The sequence below is a fragment of the Phoxinus phoxinus genome (genome assembly GCF_949152265.1).
Source record: "Phoxinus phoxinus genome assembly, chromosome: 11".
In the NCBI taxonomy this organism is placed as follows: Eukaryota; Metazoa; Chordata; class Actinopteri; order Cypriniformes; family Leuciscidae; genus Phoxinus; species Phoxinus phoxinus.
In genome coordinates this window covers 35,178,517-35,196,172 of record NC_136886.1, presented here as the reverse complement: position 1 = coordinate 35,196,172, position 17,656 = coordinate 35,178,517, and the positions used below count along the sequence as shown (strand labels likewise).

General features: G+C 41.4%; 2 protein-coding genes across 3 annotated transcripts; both read left to right on the top strand.

Moving 5' to 3' along the window:
• The first annotated feature begins 1,482 nt into the window (after positions 1–1,482).
• On the top strand, positions 1,483–11,639 carry LOC307007201 (apolipoprotein L6-like). Its single transcript, XM_079628959.1, has 7 exons — positions 1,483–1,605; positions 2,087–2,146; positions 7,535–7,636; positions 8,312–8,386; positions 9,101–9,128; positions 9,649–9,679; positions 10,770–11,639. Exons 1-7 carry the CDS (start codon positions 1,597–1,599, stop codon positions 11,476–11,478), a joined length of 1,014 nt encoding a protein of 337 aa, XP_079485085.1. The 5' UTR covers positions 1,483–1,596; the 3' UTR covers positions 11,479–11,639.
• Positions 11,640–12,864: 1,225 nt separating this feature from the next.
• Positions 12,865–16,872, top strand: atf4a (activating transcription factor 4a). 2 transcript variants are annotated; one of them, XM_079628155.1, is made up of 3 exons: positions 12,865–13,099; positions 14,545–14,898; positions 15,869–16,872. In XM_079628155.1, exons 2-3 carry the CDS (start codon positions 14,664–14,666, stop codon positions 16,654–16,656), a joined length of 1,023 nt encoding a protein of 340 aa, XP_079484281.1. In that variant the 5' UTR covers positions 12,865–13,099; positions 14,545–14,663; the 3' UTR covers positions 16,657–16,872. The 2 variants fall into 2 exon arrangements, with proteins under 2 accessions (XP_079484281.1, XP_079484282.1); XM_079628156.1 differs by having other exon boundaries at positions 12,942–13,099; positions 15,872–16,872.
• The last annotated feature ends 784 nt before the right edge of the window (positions 16,873–17,656 follow it).

Genomic DNA, 17,656 nt, shown 5'->3' with positions numbered 1-17,656 from the left:
CGGGTGAACCGCCTAGCCGTCCAGCTAGCGGCGGTGTTCGGGCAGAGGTGAGCGGCCACGGCTTCTTCGAGGGGCGGTAGCGACTCGTAGCCCTTTTCCGCCACGCCGTCCACAGAGGAGAGCATTGCGGACATGGAGGAGCTTGTGCGTGCAGAATACGGAGCGCGCCACGTCTTAGTCAGTTCCTGATGGACCTCGGGAAAGAACGGCGCAGGTCTGCGACGAGGGGCCTGTTGGCGCCCGGAAAAAAACAGCCATCCAGCCGACTTCCTCGGCGAGGCCCACTCGAGCCCGAGGTCTGAGACAGCCGCGGTGAGGATTCTCAGCATCTCCGCATCAGAGTTAGTCCTGGTGGCTGAGACGCTGGTCCGCCTGCGAGAACAGGACCGGTGATGGTGTTCGAGCAGGAGAAAGCGAGGCACGAGAGGTTGTGGCCGGTGTGGGCTCGCTTGCCTCCATACCCTCGGCTGCCGTTGGCTGAGCTGCTTCTTTTTCCTCTACGAAAGTAGAGCGGGAAAAGGAAGAGCGGGAGGGGCGGCATCGCCATCTTTGGAGAGAGCTAGCCGCGTCCGCAGCACCGAGACTGGCTTCAGCATGGGAAGTTCCCGTCGCCCTCGTGCAGATGGGAGCCGCACGTGGTGCATGTTGAACGAGGCGTTCGCAACAGCGCTCGCTCTGCTCTTTCAGACTGTATAACGTAACAGTTCAAACAGAAAGGCTATATGTCGATCGCCGGATGTCCACTGGAGAACGGCGACTGGAGAAAGCGGCTTCCAAGACGAGTTCAAGGCGCGGCCCGCTGTGAAAGGCTCGTTCGGGCAGGATTAGGCTAGTTTCAACGCGATAGCTTCAAAGTTTCCGGAGGACACAGAGACGTAAGTTGTCGCTGAAGTAGAACATCTGCTATAATGGCAGATTCGGGCTTTTTTTATAGGCTCTGCCGCGCCCATTCGGCGGGCTCAGGCACCTTCGCCATTGGATGTGCAGTTCTGCAGCACAGCCAATGAGTGAGCCAGTCTCTCTGCTCGCTGGGCAGCTGCAATGCGCTTTACAAAGCTTTAATAATCTGAGGAAAGGAGTTCCCCACATGCGCACGCCACACGAAGGGGCCGTTCTCGAAAGGGAACAGTTGCGCTGCTTCATGTTTTTGTGGAAAACGTGATACATTTTGTTTCTCAGGATTCTTTGACGAATAGAAAGTTCAAAAGATCAGCATTGATTTGAAATACATTATAACATTATAAATGTCTTTGCTCTCACCTTTGATTCATTTGATATTTGATAATTGAAGTAATGCGTTACAATACAGCATCTAGTCTAGAACTAATAATTAAACCATTAAACCACTCCAGTCCTCAGTAGATCTTCAAGAGACTCCTTTATAAAGAGTTTAAACTATAGAGTCAATAATCGACACATGACATTTGGAAGATAAAAGGTGTTGGAAAATGCTTTGTTTCTGTCGTAAGTGAAAGTATTTAGAAGTGAGAAAGGACGGGCACATATTCTGCATGACTTATGCCTGAGATTATTGTGGAAGAGCTGGTGTCTCACGCACACACACAAGCAAGACCTCGAGCGCTACGCATCTAGAAGATGGCAAACGTGAGTGCTGATGTCTGTGTGTTTCATGTCTGTGTGTTTCATACAATTTAAACACGTCTTTTCACTGGAATTGATGTTTGTGTTCCGACTCTCAATTTTATAGAATTTTATAGAATTCCTAATGCCAAAAAAAGTTATATTCAAGGAGAAATGTCTCAAATGATTGCATAATTACTTATTAAAATTTTTGTAAAATGTTTGTATTTTTTAAAAAACATACTCAAGTAAATTTTTAATACATTTAATCGTATGTCTTTTTCACCTGATTCACATTTTCACTGAAATACTGAATATTGAAATCTAAAAGAGAAGAAGAAAACACAGTAGTGAACTACAAACACTCCCTTGAGTTTGGCCGTCAGAAACGCTGCTTTGATCAGTGTTTTTCATTAACGTGGGCTTTAGTTGATCACTGTGCCTTGAGCGAGACCCTGAAGTCCAGGCTCTCGTGGTTCTGACTGATCTCTGATGTGTTCTTCAGCCGTCTGCTCCTCCGTACCCAGCGCCGAGAGCGAGGCAGTGTCCTCCACAGCCCTGGAAGGTGAGAGGATCTCTAATCTTTATTGATTATCAGGATATTTGTGAAATTCTGCTTTTGATTGTGTATTGAAAAAGAGAAAGACTTTCTGCAGTGACAGACTGATGATTGATCAGGACCAGCCTAACCAGTCAGACCAGTGGATTCCTGTAAAGTGTCAAACGCATTAAACTCTTCTCCAACACACATAGCCTACTTTTCAAATAAAGGACTTGATTGGGTGGATCAGGTGTTTTTAATTAAGGTTGACACTGTATGTGCGATTTCCAAACAGCGTTTTTGAGCCCTTGAAAGGGGACGTCATTTCACACTATGCGTATCTTGCACCCAGCGCAATTGACTTTGTACACGACGCATGTATCATTCCTGTTCTGCACCCGCGCACAGCGACTCTTCCCTCCACAGACGCACGTCGGTAAATTAGGGAATGAACTTGCGCTCGGGGGGGCGGTTCAGTGTAAAGAGGAGTTTGTTCCGGCGCAAACGTTCCCTGGTGATATTCTGCAGTTTCAGAAAACAACTCCACCGCTGACCAGGAGAAACCGAGTCTAAAGACAGCGGCGCGTTATTCAGATGCTATTTTAAGGGCGCGTGCTTTTCCATTATGTAGCGTGTGAACGCGCATCCACTTTGCTTCTCTAATACATTATTACAAGGAAAAATATCACCACACGAGGGAAATCAATGTGATGTCCATGAAGATGTGAAAAAATAGGCATAGATCTAGCTTACACATTTACCCAAATTATTCAGGCTAATTGTAGTAATGACGGATTTGTGTGGTTTCTCCATCATCCCCAATGTCACTTCTCTGTGCGTTACGGCCCTGACGAGAAAGTCGGTCTCCTCGGCTGTGAACCGCTCCTGGCGTGCGCCGGCAAACCCGCCGTTATAATAGCAAACCCGCCGTTATAATAGCGATCCGCCGTTATAATAGCGATCCGCCGTTATAATAGCAATCCGCCGTTATAATAGCGATCCGCCGTTATAATAGCAATCCGCCGTTATAATAGCAATCCGCCGTTATAATAGCAATCCGCCGTTATAATAGCGATCCGCCGTTATAATAGCAATCCGCCGTTATAATAGCGATCCGCCGTTATAATAGCAATCCGCCGTTATAATAGCGATCCGCCGTTATAATAGCGATCCGCCGTTATAATAGCAATCCGCCGTTATAATAGCAATCCGCCGTTATAATAGCGATCCGCCGTTATAATAGCGATCCGCCGTTATAATAGCGATCCGCCGTTATAATAGCAATCCGCCGTTATAATAGCAATCCGCCGTTATAATAGCAATCCGCCGTTATAATAGCAATCAGCCGTTATAATAGCGATCCACCGTTATAATAGCAATCCGCCGTTATAATAGCGATCCACCGTTATAATAGCGATCCACCGTTATAATAGCAATCCGCCGTTATAATAGCAATCCGCCGTTATAATAGCAATCCGCCGTTATAATAGCAATCAGCCGTTATAATAGCGATCCACCGTTATAATAGCGATCCGCCGTTATAATAGCAATCCGCCGTTATAATAGCAATCCGCCGTTATAATAGCAATCCGCCGTTATAATAGCAATCCGCCGTTATAATAGCAATCCGCCGTTATAATAGCAATCCGCCGTTATAATAGCAATCCGCCGTTATAATAGCGATCCGCCGTTATAATAGCGATCCACCGTTATAATAGCAATCCGCCGTTATAATAGCAATCCACCGTTATAATAGCAATCCGCCGTGGAACAAGCGCACCGGCTCTTAAAGGGAATGTGAGAGGACGCTCTGATTGGTTTATTTCACGTTACGCCCAAACCACATCTATGAGTAATGAAGCGACTTCCTATTTTAGATTTGCGTCGGCGGAAGAGTAATTTCTCCCGCCGGTATAATAGCAACAGCGCCCGGGATCCGCCCACAGAGTTACTTGCGTTTCGCGTTTGATACTTGTGTTTCAGAGCGCTATAATAGGGCCCCATAACATATCACCATGATTATGAGATTCCAACTTCTCGTAAAAAGCGCTGATGTCCTCGTAGAAATCGTAACTACAACTTGTTGAATTTTTTGAGAGCTTAGGGTATGTTTACACGACAACGGAATGCTTAAAGCGGAGAAGTTTTTCCTTTGAGTTTCTCCGCGTACAGACCATTCAGACGGATCCGCGAAAATGACTAAAAATGCTGTATTCTGCTGCCAGGCCACTAGATGGCGATGAAACACTATAGACTGAACACGTAATACGCATGTACATGACGTCATCGTCTTCACAAATTCACGTTTTTGCTGCTTACACAGAGATCGTTTTTAAAAACTTGCACTTTGAAACCCGTTTTCAGGCGCCCAAAACGCTGTTATCGTGTAGCTAAACGAATGGTCAAAACGCATAAAAAGTAGAGGTCGACCGATAGTGGATTTTACCGATAACGATAGCTAGGTTGGGCCATACTTGCCGATAACCGATTAATGAACCGATAGTTTTTAAAATTGATACGGGATAAAAACAAACATAACACTCCAAGTAAAACAGTGCTAAACTTTATTAAAATACTCCCACACTGGCACTTTCTTCAAAGCATTTGCCATCTGAAAATAATTTAAACATTAAAATATTATGTCAAATGTGTGTTTATAACACATTATGCAATATACATTTTTTACAACATGTATTAATATTTGAGCTATACAATTGCACCTTGATCATTCATATTAGTTTGATAGTGCATTAACTATGGTTAACAAATAAAAACCTTAATTTAATTAACAAACAATGAACAATCCTTATACAGCAGTTATTAACCTTAGTTAATGTTACATATGGAATTTTATTGTAAGTGTTATTTCATATAAATCCAAACAGTCATACTTAATTAAAGATGGCCAAATTTAAATATCTACAATGCCAGAGCATTGAAATGACATAAATATTACATGTATAGTCAGTCTCACACTTTTGCTTCTATTTTATAAACACTTGATGATTATCTAATCAAAATAACAAAATATGTATTAAAGTAAAGATGAAAAAATAATAATAACCGAAATCGAATGCTTTTCTGATTCGTTTATGTTTCTGTCGGCTGTATGAACATATCAGTTTGCTTACGTCTCTAGCTTTAAATATGCAACTTCTCTGCATATTAAGTGCATAAAAGTGACCAGCTGGATATGAATGAACTAATGCAAATAGAGGTAACAATTGTGACATTAAACATTCGGGTCGGACTTACGTTTATGTTTGTCAGTGTTTTAACCGCTTGAGGTAGGCTACTACTAATGCTAGCGTCCTCTCAGCCTCGAAGGCAAACAAACTGTGCTGTTCTTTCTCTACTAATGCAGCATTTAGTCAACAAATTAATCGCTTTATAATGATATGACAGAATGTACTGTATACCTTTGAGCTGTCGGTGCTTTAAACGCGCATCTGATGTCAGCGCTCTCCACCGCAGCATGTGCTCTCAGTGCAGCACGCAGAATCACGTGTCGAAATAAACAACACGAGGCACAAGTTTTTATTACACCTCTAGAGGCCGCTCTTGTACTGCATCATGCCAGCAGACCCTTCTCAGCTCTCTCTGTGTAATGAATGACAGCGCGCGCTTCTCAGCCGCTCCAGCAACGGACACAACCAGGAAAAACTATCGGTATATATTTTTGCCGATAACGATAGTTCCACCAATCAACTATCGGTGCCGATTAATCGGCAAAACCGATGAATCGGTCGACCTCTAATAAAAAGTTTTACGTTTTTAGTTGAAGAATTACGGTAATTACGACATGGCATGACCGCAGCATACTTTTATCGTTTATGGTCATGTGACCCAGGGTGGCCATTGGCCAATCCTCACGGTTTATTTTCAACCCGGCGGGAGAGTTTGACTTAACATCGGGTAAGTTGAATCCACACGGGCCAGATGTGGGCCGGATCTGGGCCTCGTTTATAACCGTTGCATCGCACAAAACAGACCCTGGAAGAGCCGTACGCCACTTCACACGCATGAGTTGTGATTTATAAAAACAAATGCCTTGTCCAAATACACACACTTGCAGTCTTTGCTCTTGACCACTTGCCTACTTGCATGACGTATTTTCTCTATGTGGCCCAAGTGTTCAAGTAGCCGTGAAGACTTTAAGTGTGTCTTCTTATAGTCTTGCAAAAAATGAAAGCTTTTATTTATTATATTTTTAATACTTTGCATTTTAAAATAAACTTCTACATCTGTTCAGTAGTCGCTATGTAACTAACAGAAGACACACACGAGACACGACACATTTAAAATTGTGGTGCTTCTAATTAAGTGATTACTTCTATTTAAGTGATAAAGTGTTAAGATTAAGTGATAAAAACAATTCTACAAAAAGGCCTACACACACCATATCATCTTTGTATCAATACAATGTGCAACACTTTGTTTTTACTACCAGATTATATGCATCTAATCAATTTAAATTACAGTGCAATGTTTTCCTCAACATCTCGTGATCTCGGGGCACGAGTTCCCGAACATAATGCATGATGGGATACGTGTCCATTAAAGGCACTGGGACAGTCTTGTGCACTTACTTGCAGTTGCGTGCAGTTTGGCGACACCGATGGTGATCTGAGGAACTGATGAAGGAAAAACACTTAAAGGATTAGTTCACTTTTTAAAAAACTTTTGCTGATAATTTCCTCACCCCGATGTCATCAAGATGTCCATGTCTTTCTTTCTTCAGTGGAAAAGAAATGAAGGTTACGTTGTAAAGGTCACACTTCTGTGAAAAGTAAAAAAATGTCTGTCCTGACGAAAATGTTCTTTTAGGCTTTTTAATATTCCAACACCAGGATACACACGCGAGATGGGCATTTTAACCGATAAACTGACACAAAGACATTTGAATATGTGTGTATGGTCCTCCTTCCGCACATCTGTAAACACTGACTCGTCAAGCATGACCTTTACAGCGTAACTGCGTATTACGTGACGTCACGAACGCGCATCACAGAACAGAGCAAGGCGAGCGCTTGTGCTTATAAAACTTAAACTTTTTTATTTATTTGTGAAATGACGATGGTTCCGCTAGATAAGACCCGTATTCATCGTCTGGTGTCGTTTAAAGCCCGTTGAAGCGGCGCTGACACTGTCATCTGGACCTTGACCCGTTTGGGGCCCATTGACGTCCATTATATGGAGAAATGTGTTCATCAAAAACCTTCATTTCTTTTCCACTGAAGAAAGAAAGACATGGACATCTTGATGACATCGGGGGGAGTAAAAAAAGTTTTTTTAAAAGTTTTTTAAAAAGTGAACTAATCCTTTAAGCACTGAAATTACACGTAAACATCACGAAAGCGGATTCGTAGACTGCGAGTGCTTATGGTGCCGTGAACATCATTCTCTGTGCAGTTGGTGGGGATGACCGTGTCTCCTCAGAGCGGAGAGCGCCACCCAGAGCAACTACAGACTACTACACCCAGAACTGCGCAGAACTACTACACTGAACACGGGGTAATGCAAGCTATAAACTTAAATTCCACTACAGCTAACAGAACAAATAGTTTAAAAAAGGTTCTTGAATTTGACTTTTTGAAATGTAAGTCCTGAAAACCCTTGAAAACAGATACGAATGAAATGGCTGAAATTGAATAATTATTGAAAGACAATATATGTGAAATTATTAGTATTTAATTTTATCGATAAAGCAATCTTTTCACACATTATGAAGCTGCAGCTTGTCTGATATAGATATAGAGGCATTTATCATTGTTATTAGAGTGAGATATTGCTCATAAATATCAGAATATGATCCAGCTTTCCTTCTTCAGCTCAATCATGGAAATAAATCAGTTTGAATAAAGAAAGCAATATCTTTGTCATAGTAAAGTTAAAGTTTCCACATTGCATGATCCGTTGCACTTTATTTGTACTATTTATTGGTTTATTTTGGTCTATTTACCTTTTTTAGAATTTGAAAGATATTGTTTGATAAGCGAGATCTCTGATTGAAGTCCTTGAAAACCAAAAATGTAGTGCTTAAAAAGTCCTTGAAAGTCCTGGAATTTTATTTTACAGTATACGAACCCTGTAGCTAAAATAGTTGAGTGCGTCATTGATGAAAGGACCCGCTTTGAGATGTTTGAAATAAACACAGTGTTAAATCATGACATTATTGTGTGTTTCCAGATCAAAACACAGAGGGATGTGCTTCTCATGGCGGCTCTGCAGGAATATGGAGGAGTTCAGCACTGGGGCGCGCAGGTCATCCACCTTCATGATATACCTCAGTAAAACATACAAATACATGATAAACTATGTGTCTGATCGTCATTCATCAGATCAAGTGTCACTTCTTATGTTTGATGTGTTTTGGTGACTTTAAAGTCGACGTCTGAAGTTCAGCTCAAGAATGTAGAATAACATCATCCACTAATGACCACACACACACACACACACACACACACACACACACACACACACACACACTGACCGTCTTAATCTACAAGGTGAAATTGGCAAAATTCAAATATCGTGCAAAAGTTCATTTATTTCAGTAATTCAACTTAAAAGGTGAAACTAATATATTATATAGACTCATTACATGCACAGTGAGATATTTCAAGCCTTTATTTGTTATAATTAATAATTATAAAAAATTAACCTTTTCACAATATTCTATTTTTGATCAAAATTATAACAAATAAAGGCTTGAAATATCTCACTTTGCATGTAATGAGTCTATATAATATATTAGTTTCACCTTTTAAGTCGAATTACTGAAATAAATGAACTTTTGCACCATATTAACATTTGTCCAGTTTCACCTGTATGGGTTTAGCATCTCAAGCTTGCTGTAAAGTGTGTTAGTGCAGCTTTCTTTATAATAAACCACACATGATTTGATATGTTGTATGAATTATGTTAAGATATTCCGATGTTTTAAGTGTGACTGAAGCTTTGCTCTCTCTCCATCAGGACAGCCAAAGCTCGGGGAACGGCTTCAGTAAGAGACAAACTACACAAGACACTTCATGCATGTTTAATGCCTTTATTGAAATTATATTAATACCTATTCTTTGAGTAGGAGCTTTGTGATAGAAAACTGATTTTTAGCCAACAACCTAATAACCTTCCAGAGGAAGTAAGATGTGCTGAAAATAAGTTTAACTAATTAAGTTAAAATCATAAATTGAAAACATATTTTGTTTATGCAAAATATAATACATAATATCTTATAATGCATTTTTAAATTATATATTTAATGTTTTTCTTTATTTTTAGTTATTTTATGCCTTAGCTAATCCTTATAAACTTTATTCTTATGCTCGGTTTTGCCTGTAAAGAACTGCATTGATTTGTTTGGAAAAGTAAAATTTGTAATAAAATAAACTAGAAAATGTTACAATCTAATTATCCAGCAGATACTGGAATAATATGTTAAAGCTGAATTATTTTGTGGTTAAACACACTTTCTATCAATGAGACTCTGAAACAGAAACTTGTGTTTCTTTCTGGATCTACAGATCAACCATGGGCTCCAGGTTCAGACTCCAGGTAAAGTAAATCATTACATTCTTTATATATGTATTTCAATATGCACTATATATCGGACGGCCACCATATCGGTGTCAGCCGATATATGTTCATTTTTACTGCAACCGTTATGGTTATATTAAAGCAGATAAATAATGTATTATGCACTGTTCAACATGATGCTTTTGAATTTGCTGAAATATGATTGGAATCCCTTCAAAAAGGAAAATACAGTTCAGTGCAACATGAGCAGCGCAAAATCTGTCATATCGGCTACATAAGATTATAATGAGAACATCAGAATTGTGTGCTAAAGACATGGCTTTTAATGGTGAGACTTTTGTTTTTGTAATCAGGCTCTTTAAAAGTATATCAAATTTATCGGCCAATATATCGGTTATCGGCTTTCAAATATAAAGAATTATCGGTTTTCGTCTTTCAAATATAAAGAATTATCGGTTATCTGCTTTCAAATATAAAGATTCATCGGTTATCGGCTTTCAAACATAAAGAATTATCGGTTATCGGCTTTCAAATATAAAGAATTATCGGTTATCTGCTTTCAAAAATAAAGAATTATCGGTTATCGGCTTTCAAATATAAAGAATTATCGGTTATCTGCTCTCAAATATAAAGAATTATCGGTTATCTGCTTTCACAAATAAAGAATTATCGGTTATCTGCTTTAAAATATAAAGAATTATCGGTTATCATCTTTCAAATATAAAGATTTATCGGTTATCATCTTTCAAATATAAAGAATTATCGGTTATCTGCTTTCAAATATAAAGAATTATCGGTTATCGGCTTTCAAATATAAAGAATTATCGGTTATCGGCTCTCATATATAAAGAATTATCGGTTATCGGCTTTCAAATATAAAGAATTATCGGTTATCGGCTTTCAAATATAAAGAATTATCGGTTATCGGCTTTCAAATATAAAGAATTATCGGTTATCGGCTTTCAAAAATAAAGAATTATCGGTTATCGGCTTTCAAATATAAAGAATTATCGGTTATCGGTATCAGCCAAAATGTTCATAGTGGTGCATCCCTAATTTCAACAGTAGCACGAGAGCCTGCTTCATTTATGCACTTTTGTCTTTGCAGGGCCGACATGGACCAAGAGGAACGTTTTAAAAATGCTCTTAAGCGCTATGTTTCTCGTCTGCCGTTTTGTGCAAACTCTCTGCAAAGGCAGATCTCTGAGCTGGAGGCTGTGGCGGCAGCCCTGGACAAGACGCACAAAGGGACGAGGATCGCCAGGATCACCGGAGGAGCGGGCGGAGCGGTTGGCGGAGTGGCGTTCGTAGCGGGAGTCCTGCTAGCTCCTGCGACTATGGGCGCGTCTCTTGCGGTCGCCGCGGTCGGGCTCGGGGCCGTGGCCGCTGGTGGGGCCACCGGCGCATCGGCTGCCATCACCGATAAAGTCAAAACAGATCAGGTCCGGAAAAAGGTGGAGTCGATCTTGAAAGAGTACCAGAAAGAGATGAGCGACATTGAGGTTTACTTGAAAGAGATCAGCTCAGAGAAGGAGAAGCTGAAAGGTGTGAGGGTGAAGTCTGCAGAGATCGTGAGGCTAGAGGAGATCGCCGGCGGCACGTCCGTGGCTCTCAGCGTGATGAACAAATCCTCCGGTGTGGTTCAGGGGTTCGCACTCGGCATGGATTTTTTCTTCACTGATAACAATTCCCAAAAGTTGAAGAAAGAGGCGAAGACCAAATTCGCACAGCAGATCTGTGACGTGGCGGGAGAGATCCAGGCCGGGCTGAAGGAGCTGATGGACATGAGGGATAAACTGCAGTCAGAAGGGGTGTGAGGCGCGGCCGGGCGGGTGTGGTGATCAATATATATATTGAATATTGTATAATGGTGAAGGAATTGTTAGTAGTAATTACTCTCGTGTTGCCATTTATTCTTATGCTGTATGTTTGCAAGTGTCAAATATTAATGATAATATTAAACTTTTTCCTTAAATTGAATTGCTGTTTGATTGAATTTCATGTGTATTTTAATGCATTCTTTCCCCAATCCATATAATCTGATCATATGAGCAGGAATAATCATTTAAAGTATAAGACCTATTTGCCAACCTCTCTTGACTATATATATATATATATATATAAACATATTAAAATCAGTTATTTATTTGTATATTATCTATTTAATTTAACCCCAATTCCTTTGTTTCCTGTCTGAGCTCATCGCACCCCTAGTGAAAAAAAAGTATATTTTATTGTATTTGAAATATATTCCAATATCATGGTTTTACTTATTTTCACAATACAACGTTTGACACACTTAGTAACAATAATTGTACTTTAGTATATTTTCTGAAAAATATATTTTAGAAAAAAATACTTGAAGTGAAAATTCTGTTTATTTTTTAAAAGTGTATTTATTTGCACTTTATTAAAAATATATTTTAGGGCTATTTTAGCTGTGTGCTTGAAATTATCATTGTAACAATGCATTAAAAGTATACTTTCAAAATACATTATAGCCTAGTATTTTGTACAAAGTATAGCTAAGTTTTATTTGTCTGATAATGTGCATTTGTTATTGAAGACTTCTACTTTCTTTTCTCAAATATATCACACCTGATATCCTCTCTCTCTCTCTCTCTCTCTCTCTCTCTCTCTCTCTCTCTCTCTCTCTCTCTATCCTAATAAAAGGTGAAAACGCCAAAAATATATATTTAAAAAATAATAATATATAAATACACTTGGCATATTGCTTGTATGTTTCGAAGACACTCGAGTCCCTACACAGGCACATAGCCTACTTAAAGTATATACTTGAAATTATTGGTCCAATTTAGCTCACAATCAATACACTTACAGTTATGTTTTACTACAATTTAATTAGGCTACAACTAAAATATACATAGTACAGTATTAGTTGTTTCAAATTAACACACTTCAACATAACTAATCACTAACTCACTTGAAGTAGTAGCCTATGCTAAACTAGTCTGGCTTTGTTTCTCTCACCAGGGACATCATCTTTTAATTTTATACTTAAGTTGTTGTTGTTATTATTTGTTTTATAAATTCTGAACTGTATTTACAATGCCTTGTATTTGTATTGTTGTTTTGTACGTGTGTGTAATTGAACTAATAATTTTTTTTTAAATGTAGGTACTATTTGTTTGCTAGATATTGACAGGCTCATAAACCAATCAGCATTCGAACACGGGCGGAGCGCCACGAGGAGATTGGGGGCGGCGGAAGGTCACAGTGTGGGTGTGATGTGTGAGTATATAACCGGAAGCGCTGCCACTTCAACGTTTTCTCTCTCCCGCGCTCTAACCACTCTACACACACAGCGACCTCTCCCGCGGGAATCATGGCAGTTTAGCGGCTTGCAGTGGCTACATACGCAGCGGCAAATCCGGCAGTGCAGAGGTCAAGTGCACTGGCTCTATTTGGCAAAATGGCGTAAGTATATCTCATCTCTTGACGTTTGATGTAGTGGACTGGTATAATAATACAGATTGTCATAAACTCGTCCAACTTCTGAAAAGCTGTTGTATTTTTTCATAAACTAAACAACAATACTGTGTTGCTGACTATAGCGTGTCTTCAAACGATCTCCGTTTGTTTTGATTCGTCCGATTTGTTTTGACAGACTGACACGCGCAAATCCATAAAATAAACAATCGGTACTTTTTAACGGCAACGTGGCACCACAAAATGGCGTGCGCGCTCTTTCCGCGTGACCGCGGCCCCATAGTGAGCGCTGCAAATGGCGCGAGGTCGTCCGGGACACGTCATCGTTTGCAGGAACCAAGGGGCGGGGTTTACCGTTATTATGACCATATTAGGAGATGTTGTCGGGAAGGGCGGGGAAACTCCTGCCTAGAGGCGATTTACTTGCTGGTTAAATATAGTTGTAAGGAGGAGGAGTTTAGGGTTGGTAAATATTGGGGAAGTAAATGTGTGTAGGCAGTAGGGTGCTTTTGTAATGGCTTTTGTAAATTCCTTAAGGCAGTTTAGAGACTGGTTTACAGTGCTGATAATCACAACTGGTTATGATTAGGGAAGGTTTATATCCTTATAGAAATAGAGGCAGTTTTAATAACGTTAAATCTTCCCTCCGGCAAGGGTTGGCAAATGAGAACCAGTTCTACTTAAAAAAACGTAATGTTCAGGTGTTAACCTGTGAGAAACGCCTGCATTCATCTACTGAGGTCACAGTACTATAGGGAAATACACAACTTTTAAATAATTAATGAACTTTTAAGTGTTGATGCGCAGCTCACAGATGTGGAAACCTGTTGAGCCATTGAACTTTATTTTTGACAATGCGATTAACAGTGTGTGTATGCCGTTTTCTCCCAGTTATTGTCCATTCTCAAGATTACTAGAATACTCACAATATTCTTGGCCTTTAAGTTTAAAAACATAATTTACACTCAAATCAAATTGTCAAACCAAAAATGATTCAGACACCAGGTATCACTTTTTATGTTTTCACTAGTGTGTGCAGGACACTATAGTTATGATCGGGCCACTTTGAGCTGGTCATGTTCTGCTGAAGTGTGTGTCTGTAATTGCTAATGCTAAATACACACTCTGAACACAATGAAGCATTGCTTGGTCACTGGTTGAGCTAAACTGGTATTATCTAATTGTGTAGTTAAATTTACCAGCTGACAGATATTCAACATAGTGTGTGTGTGACAGTCTAACAGAAGGACGGACAAAACCTGTCAGATATCAACTGAGTTCTGCTCATATTTTATTACCATTTTATAAACTAGCGAATAAACTGAGATAATGTGAGATGTTGGAGTCTGAGTAAGTTCAGGTTTGCCTGTCTGCTTCCCTCTGAGATGTAAGAGTCGTTCGGCCCCTAACGCCGTGATGTGTGTGTGTTCCAGGTCTCTCGTGTCCTCCTCACACAGCTCTGCTGCTGTAGACAGCATAACCACCGCGTTCACACACTCACTCGAACCCCTTCACCTTCGTCATCATCATCATCACGCTCTGAGCGCCTGCCATGTCTCAGATGTGCGTGGAGGCCCTGACCCTGGGGCCCTCATCTCTGACGGCTGACCCCTTCGGGCCCCTGCTGGACGAAGACGAGGAGCGCTCTCTCTCCGCGGGGTCTTCCTCGCCCCTTTCCTCTTCCTCATGTCTCTCGCCCCTCTCTCCCTCTCCTCAAGCTTCTGTAGGGTGTAAAGATCTGCAGCCGCTCTCCTGGACGACTCCGTCTGAGCTAGAGCAGAGCAAAGGTGAGGCTTCACACACACACACACACACACACACACACACTGGACGACTCCGTCTGAGCTAGAGCAAAGGTGAGGCGTCACTGCACACACACACACACACACACACACACACACACACACACACACACACACACACACACTGGACGACTCCGTCTGAGCTAGAGCAGAGCAAAGGTGAGGCGTCACTGCACACACACACACACACACACACACACACACACACACACACACACACACACACACTGGACGACTCCGTCTGAGCTAGAGCAGAGCAAAGGTGAGGCGTCACTGCACACACACACACACACTGGACGACTCCGTCTGAGCTAGAGCAGAGCAAAGGTGACACTTCACTGCACACACACACATACTCTCTCTCTCACACACACACACGCTCTCTCTCTCTCTCACACACACTCACTCTCTCTCACACACACTCACTCTCTCTCACACACACTCACTCTCTCTCACACACACTCTCTCTCTCTCACACACACTCTCTCTCTCTCACACACACTCTCTCTCTCTCACACACACACTCTCTCTCTCTCTCACACACACACACGCTCTCTCTCACACACACACTCTCTCTCTCACACACTCACACACACACTGGTCGTCTTCACTGCGCACACACATATTGGATGACTTACTGCACACACACACTGGACAACATCACTACACACACACACACACTGGTTGACTTCACTGCGCGCACACACACTCTAGACGACTTCACCTTACACACACACACACACACACACTATACTACTGCACTGCACACACACAGTGGAAACTTAAAACTGCATCACGTTATTCTGCAAAAAAGCACCTCATTTGATTTTGTTTTATTTTCATGCGGTTTACCTTGACTAAAACTGAAATATGAATTCATAAAAACTAGACAAGTGAAAACTAATAAAAATGGCAGAACCTTTTAAATGTAACTAAAGTCTCTCTCTCTCTCCAGCAGGCGATGTGTTTTCCGGCATGGATTGGATGGCGGAGAAATTAGACCTGAGTGACTTCGACCTGGATTCCCTGATCGGGTCATGTGACTCGGACGAGCCGCCCAGTTCTCCAGAAGATCTGCTGGCCTGCCTGGACACCGACATGGATCTGGACCTGGATTCCCTCCCGTTCTGCTCCTCAGATCTGGGTCTGGCGCTGACCCTCGACCTCCCCATCCCAGAACCGTCGGAGACACCCGTCGAGATCAAATCCGAGCCGGATCCCGCCGACACGCTAGATCTGGGATGTGAAGTGTCCGTGCTTCCGGCTCCCGGGATCGTGCTGAGTCTGAGTCCATCTCACATCATAGTGGTTCTGAGCCCGAAAGAGGAGTCGAGCGGCACCGACGACTCATCCGACAGCGACAGTGGAATCTCAGTGTGCGAATCCCCGACTCACCAACCCGATCCGAATCCCGCGGCATCCTCCAGAATCAAACCCTACTCCAGAACCGACCCGGACCCTGTCGTCAGCGGCCGAGTGAAGGCCGTTCCCGGCGCTCCTAAAGTGGAGAAGAAGCTGAAGAAGATGGAGCAGAACAAGACGGCGGCGACCCGGTACCGGCAGAAGAAGCGGGCCGAGCAGGAGGTCCTGTCCCTCGAGTGCTCCGGCCTGGAGAAGAGGAACCGCGAGCTGGCGGAGAAAGCGGAATCCATCAGTCGGGAAATCAAATATCTCACGGATCTCATGGAGGAAGTTCGATCCGCCAAGAACCGCAGGAGCAAAGCTAAAGCCGGATCCGGTTAGGTTCTGCTCCGGTGTGTGTGTGGAGCGCTGGAGATCGTCTGCACTGTTAAACTCGTTCTCGTCCAGCAAGGGCCTCGTCCTTCACAGTTGTTACACTGAATCTGTTGCTTGTAAATATGCTATTTAAAGCTAGCGGACATGCTTGCTCTGTCATGGTGAAGTGTTAGCTTGTAAAACCGCTTCACTGTTTTCTAATAAAGACGCCATCAAACTCCACTCCGCTGTCTGCTGGTTTCTGAGTCTGAATCTTCTCTGCTCGCACATTTGTGTAAAATTTTTGCAAATTTTTCACATTTTTGCCCAAAGTTGGACCTCAAACATCTTGACTGTTTATAAAGTGTAATTTAAATTGGTATATAAATATAAGATGTGAATATACACGGCTGGATTATGTAATCTGATTCCAAAAATTATATTGTAATTAGATTATATTAAAGGTAGGGTAGGTCAGAATTGTCTAAAAAAAACTTTTATTCAAATTTGTTTAAACTGTCTTTATATACCAATGCATAATTAAAATGCAAGTACTCTGAAATAGAGAGTATAAAAAACCGAGTGACTCTAGTGTATTTAATCTTCAATAAACACAGCTCATTAATTCCATTCACTCCCACCTAAAAACGGGTGCGCGACTGCGCGCGCACGTGGGCAGAGCCAGTAATAACGGCGGTAGTCATGGCGACGGAGAGTGACAGTCGCGCAAGCCAATCCTGTGATTCGTCCCGAATGGAAATAATGAGCTGTGTTTAATGAAGATTAAACGGTCTAGAGTCACTCGATTTTTATACTCTTTTTATCAGAGTACTTACATTTTAATTATGCATTGATATATATAGAAAGTTTAATCAAATTTGGTAAAAAGTTTTTATATTAATCCTACCTACCCTACCTTTAAGTTTTAAAATGCCCATAGTCAGACCAATTAATTTTTTTTTTGGTTACATGATTGCTTAATATTCATAAAATGACAGTTAATTATTTATCCTCACAGGGTTTATTA